The following is a 12,460-nucleotide window of genomic DNA, read 5'->3' as shown; positions in this document are numbered from 1 at the left end:
AAACAACCAAACTACGAATATCATGAATATATAAATATGACTTTAGGTTAAATGGAACATAAGTGCACATAAAATACATAATATAATAATAGAAAAAAGGGAATGGTAGACACAGAGGAAAAGTGGAAATTAGAATAAAAAACTGTCAGAATCAAAGTTGTCTACTAGATTATGGATTAGAAAAGTGTGGTCAACCAAGTCCAAAAATGCCACAACAAAATTTTCCAGGAGTGGGAAGAGTATTTTTCATTTTGTTGTTCTTTTGACACATTTTTTAATTGTCTCCTTGTTTCGAACGAGGAGCTTTCTACCCCTGCTTGGCGCCATCTTTGACTAAGTGAAAGGTTTTTGGAGGGAAGTCAAAATAAGATTCAGTGAAACACTTTGTTTCTCAATGCTCCTCTAGATAGTTGAAAATGATATAATTCTTACAACCAATACCCAGTTAAAATTGCCTCACAACTTGAAGGAATGATCCATACATCTTCTGTTACTTTCCAATTACTAAATAAAGGGATATCACAGCAAATAGGCAAATACCATCTTTGAGATATAATTAAGGAAAAAGGATCTTGTCTCATATGCTTGAAATTTGTAAAATAAAAATGAAGTAAATATAATCCTTATTACATCCTAATTATATATTATATTCTAATTATGAATTATATCCTAAAGTTATACTTTTTCAACAAAGATTTTTGGGTTCCTCTGTAATTAGTTGATACTTTTTTGTTGTTACTCAGAGTAAGTTAACATACTTTCCATTTTTCGAACAAATAAAAGATCAAATGGAGATAAGTCCTTTTATTAGACAGTGAAAACAGATACAAAGGATTGATCCCCATTTGAACTTTATTTGTTCGTCATAGAAAGGCAGTGGGGTCTTCGAAAAAAATACCTATTCCATTTTTCCCTTTGTTTCAAGAAAGGATGTGCTGTCGATTAATGAAATATTACAAGGCTTAATTAATGAGATATTACATGGCTTATTTAATAAGATATTACAAGGCTTTTATAATTAAGACTAGATATGTAATATATATAAAGACCCTTCTTTTCGTTAGTGGGTTCTCTGACATAAAACTATATATGTGATTAAAAAACTAGTATTCTGGCAAATTTTTAGCATTAATTACAAGATCCTCTTGTGTCTGGTAAATCTCTGCTCACTCGCATTGTCATTCATGTGTCTACTGTCTCTATGAGTAAGTCCAGGTAAGTCCAAACGGACTAGTTTGGACTTACATGGACTAAACAGTAAATCCAAACAACGGAGAAAATTCAAAAAGAAGATATATTGCTGCCTTCGCTTGGAGTTTGGTAATCATGCAGTAAAAGAATCAGTTTTTTCTGTTGTTTGATTTTGTGTTTAGACGTAAAAAATGAGGTCAATTGACGAGCTGTTATTTTAAAGAAAAATGAAATTGAAAGAAGTTATAAATGAATTGAGTTAAGAGGAGGCCTACGTCTTCAACGCTTATAATTTCAAGGCCTTAATATCCAACAGACTAGTTTTGACAGCATCTTAGGGTTCCTTCAGTAAGCTATTAATAGCCCACAACATCTTTTTTCAAGATGTGAGTGAAATGGCGTATGTGAGTAAAATGGCGTAATGTGAGTAAAAATGGCGTATTTTTGATAAGATCTCACACCATTCTCCCGGGCTTCAAAACACCGTTAGTTACGAGGTGGTAATTTTTCCCTTTGTAGGGTAATATGGAACCATGATCGTAAAATAAATAATGTTTTTTTTTATTATTTTTATGTTTTTTGTAATTTTTAACTGCACTTTAGTTAATTCTGTCACAAAACTTTGAATTTTATCAAGCAAAAACAAAGAAGCAACGTTGCTATATATCGGCTTGAAAGCAAAGTTTGCGAAGCCGGTATAATATATCTATTATAGCATATACATCAGAATATATCTATTGTTATAATATAGACATAATATATCTATATTATATTTTTTTGAAAAAAAAGAAAAACAGGAAAAAAAGATTGTTTTGCATACCATACCCATTCTATTATATTATATCTATTATAGTATAAACATCATAATATTTATTGTTATAATATAGATATAATATATCTATATGTTTTTTTGAAAAAAAAGAAAAACAGAAAAAAGGTTGTTTTGCATACCCATCCAAATACAAAAAAATACCGATGGTAGTGCATTTTGAGTATTTGAACATGGATCTTCTATTTATTTTCAACACAATTTCTACTGCCCGACGAAATAAATTTTTCAAGTGATTCAAAAACAGAGACAAACTAAGTATTTCTCCACTTTGAGACATTTTACTGGGCAACGTGATATCTGGCAGCATGATCGGGCAACGTGATATCTGGCTTAGAACTTTAGAGTATAAATCTTCATGTACAATACAAGAAAAAACAAAATGAAAAAAGCAGCGCATTATAGAATGTGCAAAAAAAAATCCCTGCAGAGAGCAGAGCTCTAGGCTCTCGGAAAAAGCAGCATTAACCGTAATTTTAACCATTCTCGACGAGAGCAAAAATTTAGGCTCTCGGAAAAATGTTTATTAAACGTAAATTTAACCACTCCATGAAAGCAGAGCTTTAGGTGCTCGGAAAAATTAGTAATAAACGTAAATTTAACCACTCTTCATAAGGGCAGAGCTACGTACTCGAAAAAACTAGCAATAAACGTAAATTTAACACTTTCCATAATCAAGCTCTATATCAAATAAATATAATCAAAAAGACGAAAAAAGAAAAGAAAAAGAAAAAAAAATTACGAGGAAAGGGAAAAAGGAACAAAATACACAAGAGAATATTGAATAGCTTTTTGATTTAAGAGCATCCAATTGAGTAATATAATCAAAGCTAAAAATTAGAAGAGGAAAGAATCAAACAGGAGAGGGAAAAAAAGTATAAGAAAATAAAAATAAGACAAACGGAATACCGAATAGTGGTCAGATCGGAGTACATCTAGAAATTAATATAATAAAAGCAAAAACCAGCTGCTCAGTAGGACCAACAATACAAAGACAAGGATGCCGAAGCAAAGCTGGAATATTGCCAAAAACCAATTTTATCTTTGTTTTTATTGATTAACGACATGAATATCATTTTTTCCATTCATTTACTATGTCATGAGAGATTAGCTGTTGAAGACAATTTTTTAGAAATACGCAATGTCGTCAGAGCTTAATTAATCGGTTTCTGCGGCAACCAAGTCTTTCTGTTTTGGAATTCTAAACTACATAAATATTTTGGGGACCTAATTTTATTCAAGGAACGAAAATTATTGGTCAAAATCCTCTATAAGAAACAGTACTCATTAAAAAAGAAGTTTTAGGTTATAAAATTTTATTAGTTTACTGACAATTAACATAGACACTAGAAAATAATTCATTAATAGATTAACTAATAGTTAAAATTCAATCTGACCAACTCCATTTGACCAAAAATTAAGGTTTACTAGGAATAGTTTTCGTAATTTTGAACAACTGATTCTAGAATCTTATAGCAGATGCTACAATAATATCTTTTTAGGACCTTAGTTGAAAACTTATTTTTGGAATTTACCAGAATTCATTAAGAATATGCAGTGACCAAAACGTTCTTTTGTTTGTTACTATTTTCAATTTTTTCTTAGTTTTTTTTTCAAACTTTCTAACTCTTATTGATCAGTTCCCGCCAATCAGGAATTTTTATTTCAGAATTCTAAAGTAAATAAGTCTTTCCAAGGCTTATCTAAATAGTGAAATTTTTGAAATGAGAAAGAATATTCTTTTCTCAAAATTTGCATGTCAAGAAAATTTTAAAGTGAAAAAAGAATAAAAAAAAGAAGAAAAAGAGACAGAGAGAAAGAAAAACAAAGAGAAAGATACAGAAGGAGAGAGAGAGAAAAAAAGAGATAGAGAGAATGTGAGAGAGAGAGGGCCCAAATTGCTAAGCAGTGGCAAAGTATGGCATTTGGCGCAATTGGCACATTGCTGTGGCACGATCTCTTTTGTTGATTAGAAATAGCACGCGATTATTAGATTCCAATTCAAATGATTACTCTCTGAATATTATTTGAATATTCTGCGATCGCTTGGTCAATACAACCATCCCTGATGAGAAAAATGAAGCAATTGTTTTTTTTTAGCAAACGAAACAAATTAGCAAAAATCCTAAAGTATCTTTCTCGGGGAAAATACGAAATTTTAGATTTGATAAACAATGGATTGAAAACTCCACTCTAAGATTTTTTGGATTTTAGGTTTAACATTTTTAAGGCTTTTCGAATTTGATTATGCCATTTATTTAGTGCACTGATCACTCGATATTGCTTAGTAAATTCACAAACTAGGTTTTGATTCGTGCAATAGTCAAAATGTTTCAAAAGTTTCTAATTGAAACGAAAATTTATGAAAAATGGGTAATTTTGAAATTAGCTATAAATAGAAGGGCATTGTGGTCTATAAAATTATTCGAAAGTTCCAAACGAGATATAATACCTGGTTTGCTTTCATTTGCTTTCAACTAACCCAAGAAAGGGGGCACCGTTAGCTATAGCTTTTGTTGCTTATGCGTAAATCCTGTGATAAGGGGGGAACGGAATGATTTGGTTCACCGGGAAGTTAGCGAATTCATCCAACATTTTAAGAGCATAGACGTGCGACACATAATATTTTATAGGAAATTCAAATAACGTTTTTATAAAAAATAAATACACGTAAATAGGAAAACACAGTTGCGTTTTAATAAAAAAAAAACGCAAATAGAAAGGAGAGACTTCGAGTCATATGGATTTAAATGCCTGCATAATTATTTTTTAAACAAGGTTCGATATGCCTACATATTTGTTAAAATGTTGGTGAATGTGGAATGTACCATTGACAAAGGTTACTTCTTAATGGACATTTATTACCAGGATTGGGTTGAAAACTTCGGGTTGATAAGGTTACGGAGATTTTGGTTGATAAATCATGGGAGTAACTTATTTTTATATTCGCATGCAATGTTTGAAGGACATAAAATGATTTGAATAGTCATTTTTTTAAATGCAATCTTCCTGATTTAACAATAATTTTTGAATTCTCAATAAGGATGCTCAGATGTCTGGTGACACCCTCGGCCAACTCCTTTACTGTTTACTCCCCCCCCAAGAAAAACCAGTCTAAATAAAAGTCCTGATATTGAGAAATAATATGAGAGAGTTCAATTATTTGAGTATATACGCACAGATGAAACTTGGAATATAGATCTTGTTCAATTTAAAAATCCTAGTTTATTTAAACATCAGTTTAAATAAACGATATAATTATTATAGTTTTGTTATTATATATATATATATATATATATATATATATATATATATATATATATATATATATATATATATATATATATATATATTATATATATATATATATATATATATATATACAGTTTTTATTTTTTCATATAGTTTTATTATTATAAATATAATAATAAATCTATAAGAATATCTCTTGTCAGAAAGCAGTTGAACTACTTCACTTTTTTCATCATTAGTGAGAGATGACTTTTCAATACTTATTAATATTAGGCTTTTCAGTCATGTGATATCAAAAATGTGTTTGCTAATTTCAGTTGAAAAATGCGAATTAAATGCTGTTGCAATCAGTAATCTGTTTGAACCACATAGCCTCACGAATAAATTTCTCCACCGCAGTAGTAAAGACTCCATAGCATCTTTTGGTTTTTGATGAGCTTTATCATCTTTAGCTCTAAGGCTTTTCTCTTTAGCTTTAACTTTAGCTCTTTATTCTCTTTATTCTCACATAATTTACGGATTTGTCCTTTTGAATTTTTCTCTATCGTTCATTATTAATCATGGCTAAATTCAACTAAATTCCAGACAGATGTAAATATGTTACTGTGTCCGTAAATATAGCCACTGTAGTCTCTACTTTTTAATTATTTCACAACCTCAACCTATCCTCCACTCATCTATTCTTTTTTCATCAGCTCGTGAAACTAGTAGCCAATCCCCATAGGTGGAGAGTCAAGAGGAGGTAGGGTTTGGGGCAGTTACCCTTTATAAAAGATATTTTTCTGTATATCCGTCGAAAAATACCTCTTTTTGGTATTTCAAGGAAAAATAACGAAACAACAATAAAATTGCCCCCTATATTTTGGATATTTTTTTTTATCTTTTCTACATTTTTGTGAACTGGAGCTACTGTGCTGAGTCAGAAGAAGAGCAGACAGGTGTGTTGCGTTATGGGTTATTTCTTCAGCTTCAAGATATGAATAAGTTCTTCCCGATCACAAGCTGCTTCAAAGAACCCCAGTTTCGGAGCATGCAAACGTCTTGAGACTTTTCCCACTGAAGATAAAACTTCCACAGACGCACTAAATGTAATAAATCTATAAATGGGAGCTGTTAAAACAGTTCAGCAGATATCCTACATAAACTTGGGATTCAATTGAAATTGTTTTCATCTAGCAACACGGCCGCAATAAATTTGTCACGTATTTGGACTACATCATGGCGGGAACTCCATCTTGTGTCGGAATGTCTTTTCAAAGTTCAAGTGACAAGTAGTCTGAACGCTTTCTGATGGTAAGTAGATGAAAAAAGTAAAGAACTTTTAGCAAAGAATTTTATTCCCTCAAAATTTGGATGCCTCGCCTCCATTTGGATTCCCGGGACTGCCACCTATCGCTCCCTTCTCTGGCTTCCATTGGTTTGTAATCACATTATACGTTACTGACCTAACGACTAATCAATTTCTATAATGAAAAGATAACCTCAAAGAAACATATTAAAATACCAACTTAGAAAAAATTTAAACAGCTTACCTGTGAACATAAGTTCAGCTAAATAGCTAATACCTTAGCGACATCTATGCCATCGCTGTCAACCGTCAACTGGAAAATTTAAACAGCTTACCTTCGAACATATTTTAGTTCATCTAAATAGCTACAACCTCTAGCAACATCTAAGGCCATTGCTGTCAATCGTCTAGAGGAAAATTTAAACAGCTTACCTGTGAACATATTTTAGTTCAGCTAAATAGCTAAGATCTCTAGCGACATCTAAGGCCATCGCTGTCAACCGTCTACTGGAAAATTTAAACAGCTTACCTGTGAACATACTTTAGTTCAGCTAAATAGCTAAGACCTCTAGCGACATCTAAGGCCATCGCTGTCAACCGTCTACTGGAAACTTCGTCATTTTCTTCTCTATTTTTTTCATTTACTAAATGTCTTCTAGCTAATAAATAGGTTTTCAGGTCCCCTAGAAGTCCAAAAAATATTTTATTTTTGCAATACACAAATACACATAAACTGAAAAATATATCATATTTGGAAAACACAATACTTTTAGGGGAAATTCCCCTAAAAATGTTTTCCCCTGTTGAAAATGTTTTTGTTTTTTATGTATTTGTTTAGTTTTTGTTTCTCCCCTGTTTTTTTCCTGGCCATAGAGCCTTACGGGGGAGTTTGAAGTTTTAATTGAAGTTTATTTTGTTGAGTTTATTTATTGAATAAAATTGATTGATTGATTGAATACAGTTTAGGTTCTTGCGAAAAAATTGAAGTTTTTGTTACATGACATTTCTTTTAAATGGAAAATATATAAATACATTCTAAGACCACACTGGCTATACATAACGTACGAAAAAAAAGAGCAAAGGAAACAAAAAATGAAAAATAAAATAAAAAAGGTGAGAAAACGAGGAACTTGAGTGTCTATTCTGCTCTCTTTAGATTCACTTAGGAAGGTTAGATTTTGTTTGATTGTTTTTTTTTTTTTTTTTTTTTTTTTAGCACTGAAGACGACTTGGCGGAGGTCCTTGTCGAAATATTTGTTTGTTCTTCGTCTTCATATTTTGCCACTGGCTGACAAAATCCTCGCTTTCTCACCTTTTTGATTTTATTTTTCATTGATTATTTCCTTTCCTCTCTTCTTTTCATACGTAATGGAAAAGATGGCAAGATAAAGAAACAAAAGACTGAAAAGACAAATGAGATGACTAAAAAATATGTCATAATGGAAAAACTACTACTACTACTACTACTACTACTACTACTACTACTACTACTACTACTACTACTACTACTACTACTACTACTACTAACAACTCACCACAGCTGAGCCGCAGTACCAAGCCGCCTGAGGCCAACAGAGCCATATACTATTCTCTGCCATTCCAATATATTCAAAGCCTCCCTCATTAAACCCTCTTATGAAGTTCCCATTTCCCTTAAATCTTTCCTTATGACATCCTCCAACCCTAACCGAGGATGACCTACTTTCCGTTTAGCTCTAGAAAATTGGCCGAAAAGGATAATATTTGACAATCTATCATCCTTTATCCGCAGAACGCGCCCTAGCCATCTTAATCTTTCTCTCAATATAGCCCTAGAATTTGGAAAACATTTGGGAGAAAATATTTTTTTGAAACCGTTCACCCTCCCCCTCCAATATGATAAAAGATCAGTGTAACATTTCTTCCTGCACATATTTTATCTGGGTTGTTTGAACTAGTTTGTTGTTCTTCTTCCCTCACAAGAATTTAAATCATCGCGGTAAGCGAGTTTATTTTTCACTAGTGTATGAACTAGACGAAAGATGTTTTCAAGGCTAAAGATACTAAAATTAATAAAGATTAGGTCCTTGCCGAAGATACTGAATTTTTTAATTTCGTGAAATTAAACTGAATTTCTTCATTACATGCAAATTATTAAATGGGGAAGATGTTAAGATAAGAAACAAAAATTTCAGAGAAAAAAAAATTCAATTAATGATATTACTGAAAAATTGTTCTTATTAAGAAGGAAAACATGATAAGGATCAATTTATGAGCAAATCAAAAATAAGCGCCTGGGGCCATAGACATCCCTGTAGGCCTACCCAGTTTCTGTTAAAGAAATAGCATATACCTCAATGATGCTATATTAACACCCGTTGAATGCTTAGAATTGTTTTTTTTAATCTTATTTAGGAGGATTCGATACCTTAAACATCATTTTGTGAGTCTCAACGTCGGTTGGCTGTCTCAAAGACAAAGGGACCATTCGAATTAACCCAGGGGACTATTTATCATTAAAACTTATTGAGAATTTGTGGTTTCACTATGAAATTTGATTGAAAAGACAATGAAATTGTGTCGACAAGGCTTTCAATCAAAGCGAGTTGAACACAGGAAACTCGCAGAGCTGCCAAATTGATCAAATGATATTTGTTCTGAGGTGGTCTTTGGCATTTTTCTAGCAAGTATGCTAGACAGTTTTTTTGGGACAGGCCTTTCATGAATCTTAAAAAGAAAATTCTGCTCCGTTTAATCGAAAAATCTAAATTTACATTTTCTACTGATATAAGTTTCACTAAAACTGAATAAATCCGGCACCAAAAAAGAGAAGTTACAAGATTTTCCTAAGATTATCAGGGAAAGTAGGAGTCGGCTTCTAGTTTTCTGCCGTTTATTCAGATCGTTTTTTCAAGTTCTAAAATGTATGGCAACACCGCCCAATGCCTGAATACAGCTATAATTATTATACAATTAATACAGTTAGAAAAATATGCAGTCAGAAGCGCCACACGTTCTTACTCACAAAAGAATTGACGCCTTTCATAAATTTTAAAAAGAAAATTCTGCTCCGTTTAATCGAAACATCTAAATTTAAATTTTCTACTGGAAGTTTCACTAAAAGTGATTATCAGGGAAAGTAGATGTCACTTTTATGTAAACTACTGTATACCAAATAAAATTTCAAAATTCAAATGCATGGCCGTTTATCCGCGCTCCCGCTGTTTACCCGAGCTTCGTTGAAAGTAGGTATCTAGTTTTATGCCGTTTATTCGGATTGTCTTTTCAAGTTCTTGAATTTATGACAAGACCGGCCGATCATTTCTAAATAGTTCGACGACACAAACTAATAAAGGTTATAATAGATGAGATAATCTGATTCTTTATGGCATCGACTTCCTTTCAATGCTTCTCTAAATACGCTTAAGCCAAAGAGCGGACTCAATCATGTCTTATAATTTTTTTCGTGCTAATGACATAAATTTTAATTGCTAATGACGTAAATGACGTAAATGACGTAATGACGTAATTTTTTTCGTGTTAATGACGTAAATGACGCTAATTGACGTAATGACGTAAAATGACGCTTAATTGAGAGTAGACTAATGAGGAAAAGCGTTGATTGCATCGTCTTAATGGATAGAGTAATTAATTATAAAAAAACAGATGAATGGTAAGTCTTAAGACCGATTAAGAGCCAAAGTATCGCTGCAAGGTTAGTCTTATGGTAGATTACACAAATCTAAGGTCTTACCTCCAGGGGCGTCGATTCACGAAAATTTTATTGCACTTAAAGAAGAAAGTTACGCTGCCTCCAGATTACATTCCCCAATCAAAGAGTTCGTGGTAACGAACTGTAGGTAAGGAGCAACTCGGCTCAATAGTAACTGAAACTCTAAAAAACAGAATTTTAATACCAATAGATATATCAAAAGAATTGGCTTATTATGCTGATTCCAAATATAACTTTCATTAAGTTTAGTCTTAGTCATCAATAGCTACTAGCGTAAGAACATTTGTCTGATTTTCGAAAAAAGGGGAAAGACCCTATAAAAGTCATAGAATTTCAATGAAAATCACACCGTCAGTTTCAGCGTATCAAAGAACCCTACTGTTGAGGTTCCAAGATCCCATCTACAAAAATGTGGAATTTTGTAATTTTTGGCAGAAGAAAGATCCCGGATACGTGTTTACTTTTTTTCCAGGGGTGATCGCATCGACCCAGTAGGCCTAGAACGTCAGGAGAGGGCTTATTCTAACGGAAATAAAAGTTTTAGTGACAAAAAATTGGAGGGAAGCTAGGCCCCCTCCCACGCCACTTTTTTCCAAAATCGTCCGATCAAAATTCTGAGATAGTTATTGTGTTAAGCATAATTGAAAGGCATAATAACTATGTCTTTGGAAATAACATGACCCCTCAAAGCCCCTGGGGAAATGGTTGCAAGTTATGAACTTTGCCCATTGCTTACATTACTTTGCCATTGCTGAACTTTTCCCTTTAAAGTATAACATTAGCCCATTGTTTACGTGTAGTATTTGTTATTGGGAAGTATACATACACATTTAGGGTGGGGAGGGGAGAAAAATTTTCTACTGGGGGACTTATACAGGGAGAAATGTTCATGGAGAGAGAATTTTCCAGAGGATTCACTTTTCTGGGGAAATTTTACAATGGGGGAATTTGCTAAAATTCATATACGAACTTTCTTTATATGTCTTGATTTCTCTTTATCGATTCAATTTTACGTGTCGATATGTTAAGGGTAATTGTCCGGAGTAAGTTTTCGCCAGGATTGAATTGCCCAGATGTTAATTCCGTGGGGAGGGGACTTTTCACGTGAAAGTGGAGCCAGATGTCTTGTTTTTTTAACGATCAAAAATTAAATAAAAAAACAAGTTTTTTTCAACTGAAAGTAAGGAGCAACATAAACCTTAAAACGAGTAAAAATTATTACGTATATTAGGGGGGTTGCCCCTCCTTAACACCTCGCTCTTTTCGCTAAAGTTTCTCAGCACTTAAAAAAACTTCTTATTGTTTTAATTAAAGGAGCCTTGTGTTCGTTTAATTTAACCTTGTGTGTTAACCTTGTGTTAGTTAGAATTTATTTTTCTAAACCTAGGGAAGAGGGCAATTTTTATATTTTCTGTTTTTTTTCTCAGTGGAAATACCAAAATAAGTATATTCCAAAATTTATGAGGGCAAAAAATGGGCACTGTAGGTTTCAAAGTATGATCAAATGAGTCCCTTCCGGCAGTCAGTTTCTATGACCGTAGTAAGTCGTAGAGGCGAAGTGGCCATCAAAAGTGGCTTCTACGAAGCCACTTTTGATGCAAAAAAGAGAATGACAGAAAACTGAAATCTACAACTTATCTCTACTTTTCTATTTTGTATTAGGTAATAAATAAAACAAAATTTATTGGTTGTAAGCACAGTTTATAGAATTAGCAGTATGATCATTCCCTATCTCACCCATTATAAAAACCCGGACCGGGGTGTGAGTGCTCCAGAGAACGTTTTTGCAGATATAAACATAAGCGGCATCAGATCTTTTCACGGGTAGACAAGCCAGATTTCTCTTGGACGCGAAACTTGGCTTCAACGTTGGAACACTAATTTTGAAGAAACTAATTTTAAATTAATTTATTCCAATACATACATGAAAATCGGTAGTTAGTAGTGTAATGTTATTATTAGATGTTTTTAGGAATTAAAAATAGGTTTCGAAGTCTCAAGTTGGTTTCAAAGGCATTTTGAGAAAGTGTTTGCCAAAATACGTGTTCCAGGGAAATTGGACCTCTGATGGCAGATCAAATGAGAGGAGCTGTTTGTACGCGCCGATATATATATATATATATATATATATATATATATATATATATATATATATATATATATATATATATATATATATATATATAAG

General features: G+C 32.6%; 1 protein-coding gene across 1 annotated transcript in view; it reads right to left on the bottom strand.

Annotated features, from left to right (window-relative positions):
- LOC148947203 (uncharacterized) overlaps positions 1-12,460 on the bottom strand; it is a 180,266-nt gene that overhangs the window by 23,854 nt on the left and 143,952 nt on the right. Inside the window, exon 10 of the mRNA XM_089096533.1 lies at positions 7,090-7,243. Coding sequence (XP_088952659.1) covers positions 7,090-7,243 — 154 coding nt within the window. The remainder of the gene's footprint in view (positions 1-7,089; positions 7,244-12,460) is intronic.

This window comes from Artemia sp. Qi Xiang Cuo, chromosome 11 (genome assembly GCF_049724085.1).
Source record: "Artemia sp. Qi Xiang Cuo chromosome 11, ASM4972408v1, whole genome shotgun sequence".
In the NCBI taxonomy this organism is placed as follows: domain Eukaryota; kingdom Metazoa; phylum Arthropoda; class Branchiopoda; order Anostraca; family Artemiidae; genus Artemia; species Artemia sp. Qi Xiang Cuo.
The sequence above is the reverse complement of the archived record's forward strand: the minus strand, read 5'-3'. Positions and strand labels throughout refer to the sequence as shown.